This window comes from Somniosus microcephalus, chromosome 2 (genome assembly GCF_052327205.1).
Source record: "Somniosus microcephalus isolate GS21.2 chromosome 2, FLI_Smic_1.0, whole genome shotgun sequence".
Taxonomy (NCBI): domain Eukaryota; kingdom Metazoa; phylum Chordata; class Chondrichthyes; order Squaliformes; family Somniosidae; genus Somniosus; species Somniosus microcephalus.
The window spans coordinates 216,514,381-216,533,667 of NC_140988.1; the positions used below are offsets into that span (position 1 = coordinate 216,514,381).

General features: G+C 46.2%; 1 protein-coding gene across 8 annotated transcripts in view; it reads left to right on the forward strand.

Annotated features, from left to right (window-relative positions):
- The window catches only part of slc30a9 (solute carrier family 30 member 9), a 181,666-nt gene that overhangs the window by 123,379 nt on the left and 39,000 nt on the right, over positions 1-19,287 (forward strand). For all 8 annotated transcript variants that reach the window (XR_015073915.1, XR_015073921.1, XM_085969322.1 and 5 more), the window contains one exon: positions 12,305-12,412. Coding sequence is in view for 6 of the 8 variants with exons in the window: in XM_085969322.1 (XP_085825448.1) it covers positions 12,305-12,412 (108 nt within the window). In the remaining 2 variants the exon portion in view is untranslated. The remainder of the gene's footprint in view (positions 1-12,304; positions 12,413-19,287) is intronic.

The window sequence follows — 19,287 nt, forward strand, 5'->3', positions numbered from 1 at the left end:
AAATAGGTAACAGAGACTACCTTAAGCTTAGAGAACTTGGAGACCTTTTAATGGAGTTACTGGCAGCCAAAACAGACGGATACTTACCCGGGCTCTCCTATTTAGATACTGCTCGCAGCATCAACCCAATAGTGGAGAAGTTGCCCCACCCTCTCCAAGAAAAATGGATCAACGTAGGCTCAAAATTCAAAGAAGACAACCACATGTGGTTTCCCCCATTTTCCTTCTTTGTGAACTTTATCTGCAGAGAGGCCAGAATTAGAAATGATTGAAGCTTTGCCCTGTCCAGCTACTGTAGTGGACCCTCAAAGTATGAGAAGCCCATGTCAAAGTACGTAGGCACAAGAATGCCTATATCTGTGCATAAGACGGATGTCACTGCAAAGACCGACATCAGCATAGATGCAGCAAAGAATGAAGACGATCCCGGAAAACACTGCCCCATCCATCATAAGCCTCATCCGCTTGCAAAATGTAGAGGCTTCAGAAACAAGACCATAGATGAACGCAGAGCCTACCTCAAAGATAATAATGGGATATGTTTTAGGTGTTGCGCCTCCGTTTCCCACACTGCAAGAGACTGTAGGATAGCGTTGAGATGCAGGGAGTGAGAGTGACCGCCACAGCACAGCTATGCACCCAGGTCCTACCGCCACAACGGAAAAGCCAACCGTCAAAGACTCTGAGCCCGGAGACGAGAGAAAGGGAACCCTTACCACTGCACCAACGGTGAGCTCCATATGCACTGAGGTGTGTGGCCAAGGCCTCACAGGACGATCGTGTTCCAAAATATGCCTTGTAAGAGTCTACCCACAAGGACAGCGCGACCGCTCAGTTAACATGTGCACAATACTCGATGACCAAAGTAACCGGTCACTCGCACGGTCAGACTTTTTCGACATATTTGGCGTCGAGAGTAGCCCAGTCCCTTACTCACTGAGAACCTGTGCTGGACTCTTGGAGATGGCAGGAAGGAAAGCAGATGGGTTCTGTGCCGAGGCAGTGAGTGAAGGGGTGAGCATAGACTTACCGCCACTGATAGAGTGCAGTGAAATCCTGAACAACCGATTGGAGATACCAACGCCTGAGACAGCACTTCACCATGCCCACCTAAAGCCCATAGCATCACGCGTCCCAGCATTGGATCCAAAGGCCCAGATTCTCCTCCTGCTCGGGAGAGACGTGGTGAGGGTGCATAAGGTGAGAGAGCAAGTTAACGGACCACACGATGCACCCTTTGCCCAAAGACTCGACTTAGGCTGGGTGCACGTGGGAGAAGTGTGCCTAGGCCAAGCTCACAAGCCCAACGTAAGTACCTTTAAGACCAACGTGCTAGAAAGCAGACGACCCTCTTTCCTCACTCCCTGCCCAAGTCACATCCACCTGAAAGAGAGAGCGAGCTACGGCGGGGAGCAACAAGGTGATTTTTCTCACACAGCATGGGGGTGCTCGGCTGACACCAGAGCTGTCGACAAACTGGGGCACACCGTGTTTGAAAAGACAAAAGATGACAACAAAGGTGCTCTCTCCTTCGAAGACTAAGCTTTCATGAATATTATGGAGAAAGAATTTCACAAAGATGAGGCGAACAGCTGGGTTGCGCCTCTCCCCTTCAAGGTACCCCGGCTTCTTCTGCCTAACAATCGCGATCGGGCACTGTCACACCTCGCATCACTGCGGCGCACATTAGATAGAAAGCCTGAAATGAAGGAACAGTTCATTGCCTTCATGGAAAAGGTTTTCGAGAGTAACCATGCTGAATTAGCACCTCCACTCAAAGAAGGAGAAGCGTGCTGGTATCTCCAGATTTTTGGAGTTTATCACCCCCAGAAACCTAGTCAAATAAGAGTAGTTTTCGACTCCAGTGCTCAGCACTGTGGCATCTCACTCAACAACGTTCTGCTCACGGGTCCAGACCTAAACAACACCCTCCTTGGCGTGCTGATTCGCTTTAGGAAAGAGCTCGTAGCAGTAACCGCAGACATCCAACAGATGTTCTATTGCTTTGCGGTGAGAGAGGACCATAGGAACTATCTGAGGTTCTTCTGGTATCGCGACAACAACATGTCAAAGGACATCACTGAATACAGGATGCGGGTCCACGTTTTTGGTAACAGCCCCTCCCCTGCAGTCTCCATCTATGTGCTCAGAAGTGCAGCCAAAGAGGGAGAACACGAGCATGGAAAAGACACGAGACAGTTTGGGGAGAGACATTTTTATGTTGATGATGGCCTCATATCCTTACCTTCAGAAGCAGAAGCCATCAACCTGCTGAAGCAAACTCAAGCTTCATTAGCACAGTCCAACCTGAGGCTGCACAAAATTGCCTCAAACAGTGTAGCAGTGATGAAGGCCTTTCCAGCTGAAGATCTCGCCAAGGGCATTAAAGACTTAGACCTCAGCAACGAAACCATGCCAGCCCAGCTAAGCCTTGGTTTACATTGGGAAATTAAATCTGACACCTTCACCTTTGCAGTGTCTGTAGGTGACAAGCCATTTACATGCCGTGGAGTGCTGTCAACGGTCAACTCGCTCTTTGACCCTCTCGGCATGGTGGCGCCCGTGACTATTCAGGGAAGAGCCCTACTACGAGAACTTTGCACAGACACGAGCGATTGGGACTCTCCACTCCCCGAAGGCAGGTTAACAGAATGGGAGACATGGAGAAAGTCTCTCAAAAATCTAAAAAATCTTCATATCCCACGCACCTACTCACCAGACACACTCTCCAAATCCAAACGCACCGAGTTGTGTGTATTCTCAGATGCGTCCGAGAAAGCTATTGGCGTGGTAGCCTACCTGAGATCCCTGGATGATGAGGGCCAAAGCAACGTGGGATTTGTCCTGGGAAAGGCGAAGTTGACACCCCGACCAGAGCCCACCATACCACGCCTGGAGTTATGCGCTGCAGTATTAGCGGTGGAGATGGCGGATCTCATCCTGGATGAGATAGATTTCAAGCTTGATGCAGTGAAATTCTACTGTGACAGCAAAGTTGTGCTCGGTTACATCTCCAATGAGTCAAAGAGATTCTTCATATATGTACACAAGAGTTCAGCGAATAAGACAATCAACATGCCCTGACCAGTGGCACTATGTGCCCACAGAGCTGAATCCAGCTGACCTCGCCACCAGGTCAGTGCCTGCCTCCCAGCTCTCCAATACAATGTGGTTTACCGGGCCAGCTTTCTTACACAAACCTGACCAAGCTGACCATACGGCACAAGAATCATTCAAGCTCGTCAGCCCAGATCTAGATGTGGAGGTCCGTCCTCATGTGATCAGCTTAATGACTCACACCCAAGAGAGCCTACTTACCTGTGAGCGCTTTGAACGCTTTTCAACATGGCGATCGCTCGTTAGAGCCATAGCTTTCTTAATCCATGTGGCTCGCTCTCACGTCCGATCCTGGCAGCTCGTCAAACAAATGCAGAGGTTGGCACTGATGCAGGAAGCCTCGTTCCCCAGACGAGTTGGCTGCAGCTGAGAACATTATCATCAGGTCAGTTCAAGTTCAGGCGTACTCTGAGGAGTACAGAGCACTTGCTGAAAAAAGAACCATTACCAAGACCAGTTCACTGTGGAAACTGAATCCAGTTTTGAATGACGGCCTCATCAGAATTGGAGGACGGCTGACTCATGCAGAACTGAGCTTGCAAGAAAGGAGTCCTGTTGTCCTGCCACATCAAAGCCACATCACAACATTGCTCACAAGACACCACCATGAACTGACAGAACACCAGGGCCGCCAGTTCACTGAGGGAGCCATTCGAGCAGCCGGCTTGTGGATTGTCAGCGGCAAACGGTTGATTGGATCTGTCTTACACCAATGCGTCACATGCAGAAAGCTCAGCTAGAGTTAGGGAACGAACACAACCAAAGGCCAAGCATCCTGACATACCTAAGCCAGCAAGGTTGCACATGGGAATTTAATCCTCCGCATGCTTCACACATGGGTGGTGCGTGGGAGCGCATGATTGGAGTGTCGCGGCGCATTCTGGACTCAATGCTGCGACAGAACAGACCACCTCAGCTGACGCACAAAGTGCTGTGCACCTTCATGGCTGAAGTGTCAGCAATCATTAATGCGAGGCCCCTTGTTCCTGTTTCTTCCGATCCAGATTCACCATTCCTTTTGACTCCAAACATGTTACTCACACAGAAGGGCTGTGTACCCACTCCTGGAGACTTCACTGACAAAGACCTCCTGAAGAGCCAGTGGAGAAGAGTACAAGCCTTGGCCAGTAAGTTCTGGAGCCGCTGGCGCACCGAGTACCTTCCCACTTTGCAAAGCCGGCGGAAGTGGAACGAGGCTCGTCGGAGTCTCCGAGAAGGTGACGTCGTCTTACTGAAAGAAAGCCAAGTATCCCGCAATGAGTGGGCCTATGGGTCATGTCACCTCTGTCTTCCCCAGCAAAGACGACAGGGTGCGAAAGATGGAGGTGAAGGCCACTGTTCAAGGGACGGTCAAAAAGTTCTTCAGACCCATCTCAGAGGTCGTACTCCTCTTACTTAAGGAGGACTGAGTGTTATTGATTCCACAGTTCTGTATGTTTTATAAGTAGTGGCATCTAATAGACGCCAGGCGGGGAGTGTTCTGCCTTATAATTGCAGGAGTTTCGTTTTGTTGCCGCCAGTAGGTGGCAGTAAATGGAAATGGCCAGTAGGGTCACTCAACAGGAAGTAGTATAGTGATAGCAAACAAAGAGGTCACATCAGCATGGAGCGTGCTGCAAGTAATCTTACATTGTTACACCTTCGAAAGCATTGCCTGTGAGTTGAATGGTTTCATTACATATTCATGTTTAGATGTTAGTTATATCTCGTGTATGTAACAAGGTGCATTTCTTTTTTCTTTCTCAGTTTTACTCCAACCCAATGCAACTGATTTGTATTGTTTCATTGACCTCATGCAAGTGTGGCATTATTAAACACCGGAGCTTGGACGCTACATCCTGACTCCCATGTCGTTATTGAAAGGAGTTTGGCTGGCTGTCTAACTGCGTACAGACACATACACGTAGGGAGGACAGTACACTAGCCCTAAATGGATTAACAAATTAGAAGTGAAATAGGAGGAAGAACAACCTCCTGAAGGGTTCATTGGAATAACTATAGGAACATATAGAAACAGGTTAGAAAGTTCATCAGAGGGAGCTGGAGAAAACATTTGCTACCGATGTAAAACATAACACGAAGAAATTCTTTCAGTTCTATAACAGTAGCAGGGCTATCAGAGAACAGATGAAGTTTGGATTCATAGCGCCTGTTTTTTCGGCGCTACAAGTGCCCTTAGAGGTCCAAAATGGCATCCGCGACACATACGCACACTTGTGGGGTGAGGTGAGTCGTGCCGGATGCCATATTGGTGAGGACATTAGCGCATGCACAGTAAGCGTCCGCTGGAAGTATGCAGAGTAGGCAGATCATAACGTTAATCAGCGTGCAGCACTGATTTGATGCCAGCACTGACATTTTGGAGCTAGCGCCCTCTCTGAAGCTTGTACAGCTGAAAACACGTTCAGCAGCAGGAAGAACCCCCCCACCAGCACTATTTACAGGGATCATCACCTACTTACAGGTTAGTTCCTGATTGATTTCTATTGGCTGTTGCTACAATTCTACAAGTGTTTGGTGCTTTCTATAGTTGTTCAAAGATGATAAACTCTACAGGGAGTGGTGTGACATGTACTGAAGGACTTTTTCCTGACCACAAACCACTTGCTGACAGACATGGGTGCACTAGTGGGAACTCCCCTTGGAATACAGCATGACTTGGAGAATGAACAGAGGCCACGCAGAGTAAGACAAGCTACTGGAAGATGGGAGAGAGGGGGAGAAGAGCTCTCAGCAGGAGGCCATATCCGCCCAGGGTGTTCAGGGATCAATTCTCCCGTGTCAGCTCTGACTCAGTTGGTAGCACCATCGCCTCTGAGTCAGAAGGTTATGGGTTCAAGTCCCACTCCAGAGACTTGGGTACAAAAATCTAGGCTGACACTCCACTGCAGTATGAGGGAGTACTGCACTGTCCGAAGTGCCGTGTTTCGGATGAGACTTTAAACCAAGACCCCATCTGCTCTCTCAGGTGGACGTAAAAGATCCCATGGCATTATTTCGAAGAAGAGCAGTGGAGTTATCCTCGGTGTCCTGGCCAATATTTATCCTTCAATCAACATCACTAAAACAGATTATCTGGTCATGGTCATCTGTTTGTGGGAGCTTGCTGTGTGCAAATTGGCTGCTGCATTTCCTACATTACAACAGTGACTACACTTCAAAAAGTACTTAATTGGCTGTAAAGTGCTTTGGGACGTCCGGTGGTCGTGAAAGGCGTGATATAAATGCTAGTCTTTTTTTCTTTTACTTGAACCTCAGCGAGGAATAATGAGAAGTCTGCACTTCAGTAAGGATGTCCTCATTGAAATCTGCCACCTGCTGCAGCCACAAATGGAACCTCAGAACAGGGCGAGGACCGCATTGCTAGTGGCTGTGAAGGTGACTGTGGTGATGAACTTTTATGCGTCGCGCTCCTTCCAGGCCGAAGCTGGAGACATTTGCAACATCTCGCAGTTTGCTGTCCATTGTTGCGTAAGGGAGGTCACTGAGGCTCAGAGAGCTGACTACATTTCATTCTCTCTTGCCAGAGACCAGCAAGTGGAGCGAGCATGCGGCTTCGCTAGGATTGCAGGCTTTCCCATGGTGCAGGGTGCCATTGACAGCATGCACACCACTTTGCTGAAACAATGCTTCCGTTGCCTGGACCACTCTGGAGAAGCCCTGCAGTACTCGGCAGAGCAGTTGCAAGATTTATGGTGGTCTCCTGCATGCTGCGCAACCTCGCCATCATGAGGGCACAGCCCTTGCCACCAGCTATACGTCGACCAGCTGAGGAGCAGAAGCATGAGGAAGGGAGAAGACCACCTAGACGATGGCCACTTTCTGGCCAGGCTGTCCATGAAGAACTCATCCAAGTGCGATACCAGTAAATGCAACCCCAATTCTCCATTCACCAACAGTTTCACACCTTACCTTCCCTCTGTCACTGACCATCATAGCATCTGCTTAGCCACAATTCAAAAATAAAATCCAACACAATAAAAATTCCACACCAAATTTATGAATTAAATCGTGCCATAATGCATGCAAATGTAAACTAATCACCATTGTGCATTCCTTTACTGCCCGTCTTCCGTGTGCCTTTGTCTGTCCTAGACCTCCTACGCAGTGCTACCCCAGTGGCTGCAGCATTGCTGGTGGAAGGCTGCTGACTTTCAGTGGGGGAGACTGCAAATGGTCTTGAAGGACAACTTCGAGCAGCTCTGGACCTAGAAGGCCCACTGCGAACTGCACATCTTGGCATGGACGGCAGCAGTCAGGTGGGGGAGGGGGGGTGCATTACAGTCTGGCAGTACAGGAAACACTTTTTTTATCCGGCACCGACTGGATCAGCGTGGGGTTTGAACTTGCATTTTCTTGATCATTTATCCGGATGATGGAGAGGGTTATTTACCGAGGCTATTTTTAACAAAGAAAAATAAAAAAAATCAAGAAATGTGCAGTATACAGTAATTGGGTACTCAACTACAGAATGTTGTGTTAAATGGATGGTGGAAGATGCTTGATTAAGTACAGTACTGCCAGTTGAGGGTAATGCAGTGACTACCAGCAGCGTGGGAGACACACACTACCCCTGTAAAATGGCGGATCAGAAGAGACTACCAGCAGCGCGGGAGAGTCCGACTCCTGTTACAGGGGTTTTGAGGTGTTCTGACTCCCGACAGCGCCAAGAAGCTGAGTAGTGGCAGTTTGGAGAATTACCCCCACTGACTAACTCGGCCACCGCGGGAAACTCGGACTCGGCAACATTGCCGGTTATTGAGGTGTTGTTTTCGGAGCGAGAATTTTGCCGGTTAATAGAGAATTCCGGATATTTAGGTGCCGTTTAAACGAGAGTTTCCTGTACTGGGGATTGCTGTGTTGAGGGCAGCAGAAGATGAAGTAGGGTGGGAGGAGGCTCGTGTGGAGCAGTAGCTAACTACAGCTTTGTGGGAGAAGGTGGCCCCAATTAATAGTACCCAATATGCAATTAGTCCCTTTTGAAGAATTGGACTTTAACCCCCTCACCATGTTTCCACCGGTGAGCCTCCCACTTAACCAGTCTGCAGCCCTTTATTTCAATTCTTGGGATGTGGGCATCACTAGCCCGGAGAAGCTGGTAGTGGGCTTGGTTGCTGGGCCACTTCACAGGGCAGTTAAAAGTCAGCCATGCTGGTGTTGGACTTGAGTCACATCTACACCAGATCAGGTTAAGAATGGCTGCTTTCCTTCCCTTAAAGACCAGTTGGGTTTTAATAACAGCCTGGTAGCTTTATGGTCACTTTTACTGATGCCAGCTTCGTGGGGTTTGAACTTGCATTTTCTTGATCATTAGTCCAGGCCTCTGCATTACTATTTCAGTAACAACCACTACGCTACTGTAGCCTTTGCATCGACAGGAACCCAACCACCATCACTTTGCCCCTTTGTCAGCCAGTTTCATATTTTGTGTTCCCATATTAAAGCATTTCAGCATAAATATTCTGCTTAAAAGTAATGAACAGAATGCCGGAGACAGGCGGTTTGGAATTTCCAGATGTGCGTTCCCAGCCTCCAGCAGGAGCACAAAAGCAGAAATTTTGTGCATTATTAGTGATTTTACCAATTTGTAGTCTTTAATAAACACAAATTTCCATAATATATTGTGCACAGTTCTGGTCGCCATATTACCAAAAGTATATGGAGACATTGGAGACGGTGCAAAAAAGATTTATGAGAAACTCCACTACGATTTGGACAGGTTGGGTGATTGGGCAGATGCATGGCAAATGCAGTATAATGTGGATAAATGCGAGGTTATCCACTTCGGTGGCAAAAACAGGAAGACAGATTATTTTCTGAACAGCAATAGATTGGGAAAAGGGGAAGTGCAATGAGACCTGGGTGTCCTTGTGCACCAGTCGCTGAAGGTAAGCATGCAGGTGCAGCAGGTGGTTAAGAAGGCAAATGGTATGCTGGCCTTCCTAGCGAGAGGTTTCGAGTACAGGAGCAAGGATGTCTTGGTGAGACCACACCTTGAGTATTGTGTGCAGTTTTGGTCGCATTATCTGAGGAAGGATGTTCTTGCCACGGAGAGAGTGCAGCGAAGATTCACCAGACTGATATCTGGGATGGCAGGAATGACGTATGAGGAGAGATTGGGTCAATTAGGCTTATACTCGCTGGAGTTTAGAAGAATGAGAGGGGATCTCATTGAAACTTATAAAATTCTAACAGGACTAGACAGACTAGATGCAGGAAGGATGTTCCCGATGGCGGGGGAGTCCAGAACCAGGGGTCACAGTCTAAGGATAAGGGGTAAGCCATTTAGGACAGAGATGAGGAGGAATTTCTTCACCGAGAGTGGTGAACTTGTGGAATTCTCTGCCACACAGGGCAGTTGAGGCCAATTCATTAAATATATTCAAGAAGGAGTTGGATATATTTCTTGAGGCTAAAGGGATATGGGGAGAAAGCAGGGACAGGGTACTGAGATTGGAAAGGGATATGGGGAGAAAGCAGGGACAGGGTACTGAAATTGGAAAGGGATATGGGAAGAAAGCAGGGACAGGGTACTGAAATTGGAGGATCAGCCATGATCTCATTAAATGGCGGAGCGGGCTCGAGGGGCTGAATGGCCTACTCCTGCTCCTATCTTCTATGTTTCTATGATACCAGAACTGAGAGGTTATAACCATCAGGATAGACTGAACAAGCTATGGCTCTTCTCTCTATAAAAGAGAAGGCTGAGGGTTGACCTGATAGAGGTTTGATAGGGTAGATGTAGAGAAGATGTTTCACTTGTGGGGAGTCAAGAACTAGGGGTCATAAATATGAGAGTCATTAAAAAATACAATATGGAATTCAGGAGAAACTTTTTTATCCACAGAGTGGTTAGAATGGAAGTTGCTACCACATGGAGGAGGTGAGATGATTAGCATAGATGCATTTAAGAGTAAGCTAAATAAACACGAGGAAGAAAGGAATAGAAGGATATGTTGATGGGGTTAGATGAAGTAGGGTGGGAGGAGGCTTGTGTGGAGCATAAACACCGGCATAGACTAGTTGGGCCGAATGGTAATTTTCCTATAAATATATTCTAGTTTGTGGTGAAATCACCATCAAAAACTAAAAAAGAAATAATTTGTGCGATTAGTTTGCCAGAATTAGACAGACTGTATTACTCATCACGAGAGGTCTATGCATAGTTGTATCTGACTCCTATAACAAGATAGATGATTGCCTGATAGATGATTGCCTCTTGGATAATTTCTTTTTCCATTTTTGTTTAATATTTAATACAATTTTTTTTAAATTTGTTCATGGGATGTTGGCGCCGCTGGCAAGGCCAGCATTTATTGCCCATCTCTAATTACCCTTGAGAAGGTGGTGGTGAGCCGCCACGCTGATTTGCTGCAATCCGTGTGGTGAGCGGTTTGGTACAACTTCATTTCAGAGGGCAGTTAAGAGTCAACCACATTGTTGTGGGTCTGGAGTCACATATAGGCCAGAGCAGGTAAGGATGGCAGATTTCCTTCCCTGAAGGAAATTAGTGAACCAGATGGGTTTTTATGACAATCCAGTAGTTTCATGGTCACCATTACTGATGCTAGCTTTTTATTCCAGATTTATTTAATGAACTGAATTTAATTTCCCCATCTGTCGTGGTGGGATTTGAACTCCTATCTCCGGATCATTAGTCTGCGCCTCTGGATTACTAGTCCAATAACATAACCACTATGCTACTGTACCCTATATTGATTTAATGAACTTTCAACATTTGTACTGGTTAAGTGGCTTGTTGGCTGCTTGAGAAACATTGTAGTGTCAAAGTCTTACCAAGTAAACTTAACTCTTTTTCTTAAACTCAATTCTGTTCAAACACAATCTGATTCTATTCCACACAATCTGCTATACTTAACTGCTATGCCAGAATAACTTATTTGTCTCTGGAAGTGAATTACTCTTCATTTGACATTACATCATCAAATACCTAGAAATTTCAAGTGATGCTATCTGGAAGCCTCATTAACTATGATATATGGATCAAATAATTATGTGCACAGATTGGCTGCCACATTACAACAATGACAATACTTTAAAAAATACTTAATTGGCTGTGAAGTGCATTAGGATGTCCAGAAGATGTGAGGTGCTATATAAATGCAGGGTTTTTTCTTTCTGGTCATAATTGTAGTTCTTTTCAGTACTGACTCTTCAGTGTTTTATTTGTTTTCAATACAGGCTTATAATATTACAGATCAGAGATGTATTATCTGTTTTAATTGTGTGTTATTAATGGCCCAAATCTTCCTTTGGAGATTGTACAAAATGTTTTGTATCACATTCTGATTTCCTTCCTAGTTATGAACATTTCATTACCGTTATAAACATGTGATCAGCTGCATGCAGTACACTGGTCATCAGTGTCCACTCTGTTTGCTAGCAAAATAAAGGACCCAGATTCAGTTAAATAGCCCCTGAATTCCATGATGTGTGTGTATGTATGTGATTTTTGTAAACTGATATTTGGAAATGTTTCTGATGTTCAGATAATGGTTTTAAGAAAGACATACTTGCCTTTATATAATGCCTTTTATGACCTCAGGATTTCTCAATGTTTTACAGCACTTTTGAAGTGTAGGCACTGTTGTAATGTAGGAAATGTGGCAGCCAATTTGTGCAAAGCAAGATCCCACACATAGCAATGTGATAATGACCAGAAAAACTGATTTAGTGTTGTAGTTTGAGGGATAAATATTGACCAGGTCACCAGGGAGAACCCCCTGCTCTTCGAAATAGTATCCTGGGAACTTTTACATCCCCCTGAGAGGGCAGACAGAGCTTTGATTTCACATCTCACCTGAAAGACGGCACCTCCGAAAGTGCAGGACTCCTTGAGTAGTGCACTGGAATGCCAGCCTAGGTTTTATGCTCAAGTCTCTGACGTGGGACACGGATGCGAGAGTGCTACCACTGAGCCATGGCTAACACCTAAAAGCCACTCTGTTTTGTAACGTTTTATGATGTAATCTGCACACTGCCATGAAACTACTGCAAGGTAGTAGCTGTCCACTATTCTCCAGATATTGGTGTGCTCAGGTTAACCCACAAATGCAATACTTGGATTCTAAAATAAATCCTCACCATGTTTTAGCTGACAAGTTCTCATAGTAACTTGCTCATTGTGCCTCCAGACCATTAACATGCAACCATATTTGTTTCCTAGTGATGTATGGTCACGATCCTACCACTAATGTTGTTCTGTTGGAAGATGCAGCTGCTGTAATAGGAGTGCTGTTAGCAGCTAGCTGTATGGGGCTAACTTCTCTTACTGGTAAGACACCATGTTAAAATAATCACTCTTCATTTATTTCTCATTTTCCTGTCTTATTAGGTAGTACATGTGACTTGTTTTATAGGCATGTGAAAAAGCTGTACTATAGCATTAGAGCTTCTTTAAATGGTTTTGAAATTAATGGAGATACCAATATTAATTAAATTTACACTTATCCATGCAGTGGGTACTTACTATTACATTTTCTGCAGTAGTAAATCTTGTAGAATGCCCTTTTAAAATCTATTTTTATATTCTCAAGGGGAGTAACATAGTGGTGGAATGGGCTGGATTTTGTCAATGGGGAGCTTTTGGAGGCGGGACTCCCACTTTTTGGGTTGTAGTCCCGCCTCCATCGACTTGTGGCCAACCCACGCTATTTTCCCTTGATTGACCTTGTTAAACCCGCCCAGTGGGCTCAGCAGGCCAATTAAGGGACACCTGGTGACGTCAGCGATTGACATTTCATCTGTCGAGCTTTTGACAGATGAAAAATCAGCGTTTGACAGCTCTGTGAAGCTGTGAAACAGACAGTCTGTCTTCTAACTTGAGCCCTTCTACTCAGACTCAGTTAGAGAGCTCTCCAGACCAGAAAGCAGAGGCTGCAGCTTTTGACAGTTCAGCGGCCATTCTGCTTTCTGTGCCAGTGAGCTGAGGGACTCCCGAGAACTGAAGGGAGGAAGCTTACAGGATAAAGTAAAGGTAAGTAAAACTTATTAAAACACTTTACACTTACTTCACACACTTACCTCTGCACACATGCACCCATCACTCACCTGCACAACGGACATCTCGACCCCTCCAACCCCTTCAAACCGACAGTCCGCCTCGTTAACTTGGCGTGATTCGGAGTTGTCGGGAAGCCCACACTTCAGGGCTAAAAATAGGGATTAGGTAAAAAAACTGCCTGTTATCTACCTGTTAACAGGCAGTTAATTGGCACTAATCCCCTTCCCACCTCGGGGAGGTGGCTCCCAGCACAGGTCGGATACCCGCCTCCTGGGACATTGGCACGGAGGCAGGTTGGGGGCGGGATGGGTTCCTGCCCCCCGATTCTGCAATTTTCCCACCACTCCCGCCTCCTCGGGGCTTGGAAATTCGAGCCCAATGAGTTAAGAAAAGGCCATTGGCTTATCTACCCTCCCTTTCGAAGCTACCTAATTAGGTTCCTTACCCGATTTGAGAACTAATATCTCTGTATCCCATTTGCTAATGGGAATTCATCCAGTCCTTTTTTTGATTTTCTTTTCCACCACCCTTACTGGTAATTTGTTCCATAATTCTATTGTCCTCTTACCAAAATGACTTGCCTCAATTTCCCTTTTTTTTTTTTTACTTTCCCTTAACTTTAAACCATATCCATAGTCCTTGAAATCTTTGCCTAACAGAAGATCTTTTCTGAATCTAATATCCCCATATCCCTGAAAATGCTCAAGACCTAAAGTCCCTCCTCTTCATCCACTTCTCAAGACAGTAAAGTCCCAGGATAGACAATCTGCATCATAGCCTCCTCTAGACTCCCTTCAATAACCATACAACCTTTCTGTAATAAGGAGATCAAAACTAAACATAGTACTCCAGATCTGGTGTCTCCAAAGTCAGATACAACTTCAGCATCACTTCCTTTAACCTGTAAGTCACACATCCAACATTTTATTTGCTTTTTTGAGAAACTGTGAACACTGAACAAATGCTTTTAATAACCTATTCATCAAACTCCCTTGATCTCTTTCTTTCCATTACCTCAAGCATTTTACTGTGTTCCACATTTTCAGTTTGTCCATGCACTCTCATCACTTAACATTTATCTGTGTTGATTTCCATCTGCTACATCTGGCCATTGATCTATCCTGTTTAGGTAAGAACACAAGAAATAGGAGCAGGAGTAGGCCATTTGGCCCTTCGAGCCTGCTCCGCCATTCAGTAAGATCATGGCTGATCATCTACCTCCTCTCCACTTTCCTGAACTATCCCCATATCCCTTGATTCCCTTAATATTCAAAAATCTATCGATCTCTGTCTTGAATATAATGTTGTTGTATCCGTGTGTTAATGGAGACACGGAATGCAGGAGTTGGTTTCACAGGTGTTTACTGAACAAAGTCTGGAGGTGAACTAACAGATACAAGACACTATACAGGCTTATATAGCCCGAGTGGCCATTACCGGCATTACAGTACACAGGGGGCTCTTAAAGGCACATACACCACAATTCCTCCCCTTTTAGACAACCAGTACATAACATTTTAAGTAATCATTAATTAACATGTTACAAGAACAATAATCTACACATTTGCTGCAGTTAATCAATTATAAGTCAGTCTCTCTGGAGGCTTCCTGACTCGGTCCGGATAACGCCTCGGTGGTGTAGTTTTTGGTGGTGTAGTAGGTTCTTTTGGCAAGGTCGATTAGGCTTGAATGCCAGTGTCGGGTTCATCTGGTTCCAGTATCACCGGATCGGAGGTAGATACTATGGGTATCTCTGCTTCATCATTAGGCGTATAGAGTCGTGGTGTAGGTTGTCCCTTTTCGGATGACTCTATGATCTGGTCAGCATGGCGCCTTATTATGCTTTCTCCAATGTCCACGGTATACATCAGCGGTGCTAGTCGTGTGCAAATAGTTCCAGGCTGCCATTTCTCGGTACGGTAGTCCCGGGCCAAAACTTGTTGACCTATCTGGAAGGTTCTAGTTGGCCTTTCATTCATGCCTTGAAATTGCCGGTTCTCCACGTCCCTTCTGATGTTTGGCTTGATCAAATCCAGCCGGCATCTTAGGCTTCTATTGAAGAACATCATGGCGGGAGTTTGGTTTGTAACCACATGTGTTGCATTCCTGTATGCAAACAAGAAGTTATCTACCTTATGCTGTAGATTTATGTCTTCATTACCCATGGCCTTTATGGCCTTCTTGAATGTCTGGACAAACCTTTCAGCCAATCCATTGGTGGCGGGATGGTATGGGGCGGACGTGCAGTGCTTAACCCCATTGTTTTTTAAGAACTTCCTGAATTCTTCGGACACAAATTGCGGTCCATTATCAGAACAGATCTGTTCAGGCAGCCCATTCCTGGCAAATATGGTCCTTAATACTGTGATGGTTTTTTCCGTGGTGGTGGAGGACATCTTTATTACCTCCGGCCACTTGGAGTGTGCATCAACCGCGATTAAGAACATTGAGTCCATAAATGGACCAGCAAAGTCGATGTGTACCCTTTGCCATGGAGATGAGGGCCACTCCCATGGATGTAGAGGGGCTTGTGGTGGGGCGTTTTGGACCTTCTGGCATCCTAGGCAGCTCTTGGTCATTTCTTCGATGTCTCCATCGATACCTGGCCACCACACAAACGCTCTGGCTAGGTTCTTCATTTTCACTCCACCCAGATGCCCCTCGTGAAGCTCCTTTAGCACTTTATCCTGGAGTTTGGGTGGAATCACCACTCTGGATCCACACATCAAGGTTCCTCGGCACACTGACAGCTGTTCTCTTCTTTGCGAAAATGCTGGCAACAGTGGTTCGCCATGTGCTGGCCATCCCTTCACCGTTAAATCGTAGACTCGTGAGAGAGTCGGGTCATTTCTCGTTTCCTTTTCAATGGCAGAATTTGTTACTGGTAGACATTCCACTATGGTTGAGTGGAACATCTCCACTGGGTCCACTGTAGGTGCCTCTTCTACCGTTGGCAACGGTAGGCGCGATAAACCGTCAGCATTCCCATGCTGTTTTGATCCTTTGTATTCTATGTCATATTGGTGTGCCCCTAGGAAAAGGGACCACCTCTGTAGCCTTTGTGCTGTCATAATGGGAACACCCTTTTTAGGGTTGAATATGGAGACGAGGGGTTGATGGTCAGTCAACAAGGTAAATTTTTGTCCGTGTAGGTAATGGTTGAATTTCTTCACTCTCCATACCAGGCTGAGTGCTTCCCTGTCGATCTGGGCATAGTTACGCTCAGCTGAGTTCAGTGAGCGTGACGCGAAAGCTATCGGCCGCTCCGAGCCATCAGGGAATCTATGCGATAATACCGCTCCTACGCCGTAAGGGGATGCATCGCATGCCAGTCTGATTGGCAGTGATGGGTTGTAATGAGCCAAAACTTCCTTGTACGTGTTCAAGCCTTTGCAATTTTGGAAGGCACGTTTACAGTCTTCGCTCCATTTCCAAATTACTCCCGTTTGTAGCAGTTCGTTAAGAGGGTGCAGAAGAGTTGACAAGTTCGGTAAAAATTTATGATAGTAATTTATCAATCCCAGGAACGACCTTAATTGTGAGACATTTTCAGGTGCTGGGGCTTTTATGACCGCTTCAATTTTTTCAGGTGACTTATGCAACCCTTCCTCATTAATTATGTGGCCACAATATGATATTTGTTTCTGGAAAAATTTGCACTTGGGGCGATTTGCTCGTAGGCCCCGTTCTCTCAGCCTAGTGAGCACCTGCTCCAAATTGGCAAGGTGCTCGTTGTCGTTTTCTCCTGTTACAAGGATGTCGTCTAGGTAGCATTGAGTCCCCGGAATCCCTTGGAGGACTTGCTCCATAGCTCTTTGCCAGATAGCTGGAGCTGATGCTACTCCGAAAACCAGTCGATTGTACTGGTACAGGCCTTTGTGTGTATTTATCGTGAGATACTTTTTAGAGGCCTCTTCAACCTCCATCTGTAGATATGCCTGTGCCAAGTCAATTTTGGTGAAACGTTTCCCTCCGGATAGTGAGGCGAAAATATCTTCTATCCTCGGAAGAGGATACTGTACTGTGTAAAGGACCAGGTTTACAGTCACCTTGAAGTCCCCACAGATGCGAATTTTTCTCTGTTCTTCAGATTTATCATTATTCAACGTTTTCTTCATGACCGGGACGATGGGTGTTGCCCACTCGCTCCAATCTATCTTGGATAATACGCCTGCCTTTTCCAAATTCTCCAGCTCTGCTTCGACTGCTGGACGAATTGCGTATGGCACCGGCCTTGCCTTAAAAAACTTGGGAATTGCCGCATCTTCCACTTTTATTGAGGCGGTGACGCCTTTCAAGGTTCCTCGTTCCTGTTGAAATACTTCCTTGGCGTTGGCCAAGATGTCTTTTAATCGTTCAGGTATGACGTCATCATCATTTTTTTTCTTACTGGTCACCGTCAGTGCCTGAATGGAGTGCCAGTCTAAACGTATCTTCCTGATCCATTCACGTCCCAACAGCGGTGGACCACCATCTTGCAGAACGTATAAATACAACTTCTGTATTTCCTTGCCGTTGTATACAACAGGCACCCTTATTTTCCCTTTGGGGTATACTTTCTGCCCCGTATATGTTTTCAAGATAATGGATGTGTCTTTCAAAGGTATATGCGGAAATAGCCGCTCGTAATCCCGTCGACTTATGACGGTCAGAGCTGATCCTGTATCTAACTCCATTTTAACTGGGGACCCCGCTATCGTGAGGGTAACCCAAATGGTCTGGTAATCTTCTTTGGCAATTACATTATGTAATTTGAGACAGCTTAAGTCTCTTGTTTCCGGAGTCGCTATCGCTCTTCTGGTCTTTGGAGCTACTGTCCGTCATCATTTGTACCTTTCTGTACTTTTCCTTATTGATTTTTTTCCTGTCCGTGGATTTTTTGTTTCTAGATCAGCATACACGTGCAATGTGTCCAATCTTTCCACATTGCCTGCATGCTTTGTCCTTGAACCAGCAGTCCCTCTGGTCATGGGTGGATCTGCCGCAGCGATAACATCTCTCGAAACCCTGTGTCATTTCATGGGTGCCGAAGTCCTGTGGCTTTTGCTGTATCTCTGCAGCTCCTCTTGCGGCTGCTTCGTATGATACAGCCACACTGAAAGCCTTGTCCAGTGTCAAATCTTTCTCAGAAAGTAGCCTTTTCTGTGTTCCTTCACTTAGGAGACCGCAGACGAATTTGTCTCGAGAATCTGCCAGTCCTGCCCCGAATTGGCAGTGCTTTGACAGCTTCCTTAATCGGTGAGGTAATCAGCGTTACTTTCATTCTTGTGCTGATTCCTCCTGAAGAATTTGAATCGTTCCGCTATCAGCAGCGGTGTTGGGTCTAAGTGCTCCTGTAAGGTATCAACAATCTCCTTAAAATTCTTGTCCTTCGGTTTGGCTGGAGTGATTACGTTTCGTAACAGCCCGTATGTCCTTGCGCCCATTAGATTTAGAAGTACTGATGCCTTTTTATCATCCTCTATTTCATTTGCTGTGCAATATACCTCCACTCTTTCCACATTTGTGGTCCAATCCTCTATATCGCTATCGAAAGCAGTAATATTGCCAGTCTTAGGCATTCTGGGGAAAAAATGGCGCCTCCCACGCTTTCCTTTCTTCCCCACAGAAAAAAAATGGCGCCTCCCGCGCTTTCCCGCTGCTGACAATGCTGTTCTCAGAATCACAGAATCACAGAAACCCCACAGTGCAGATAGAGGCCATTTCGGCCCATCGAGCCTGCACCGACACATATCCCACCCGATCCCCGTAACCCCTACACCAACACATATCCCACCCTATCCCTGTAACCCCACGTATTTAATCCCCCTAACACTAAGGGTCAATTTATCATAGCCAATCAACCTAACCCGCACATCTTTGGACTGTGGGAGGAAACCGGAGCACCCGGAGAAAACCCACGCAAACACGGGGAGAATGTGCAAACTCCACACAGACAGTCGCCCGAGGCCGGATTCGAACCCGGGTCTCTGGCGCTGTGAGGCAACAGTGCTAACCACTATGCCACCGCTTCTCCGCGGTTTTTATTTACATAGGTATTTTTAATAGGTGGAGACTCATTCCCGCCGGACTCTCTGGGACTTTTCCCTCCCTCTGCTTGGTCCGAACGCCGACCTGCTTTGCAGCGCCGGCCGTCTCCCGAGTGC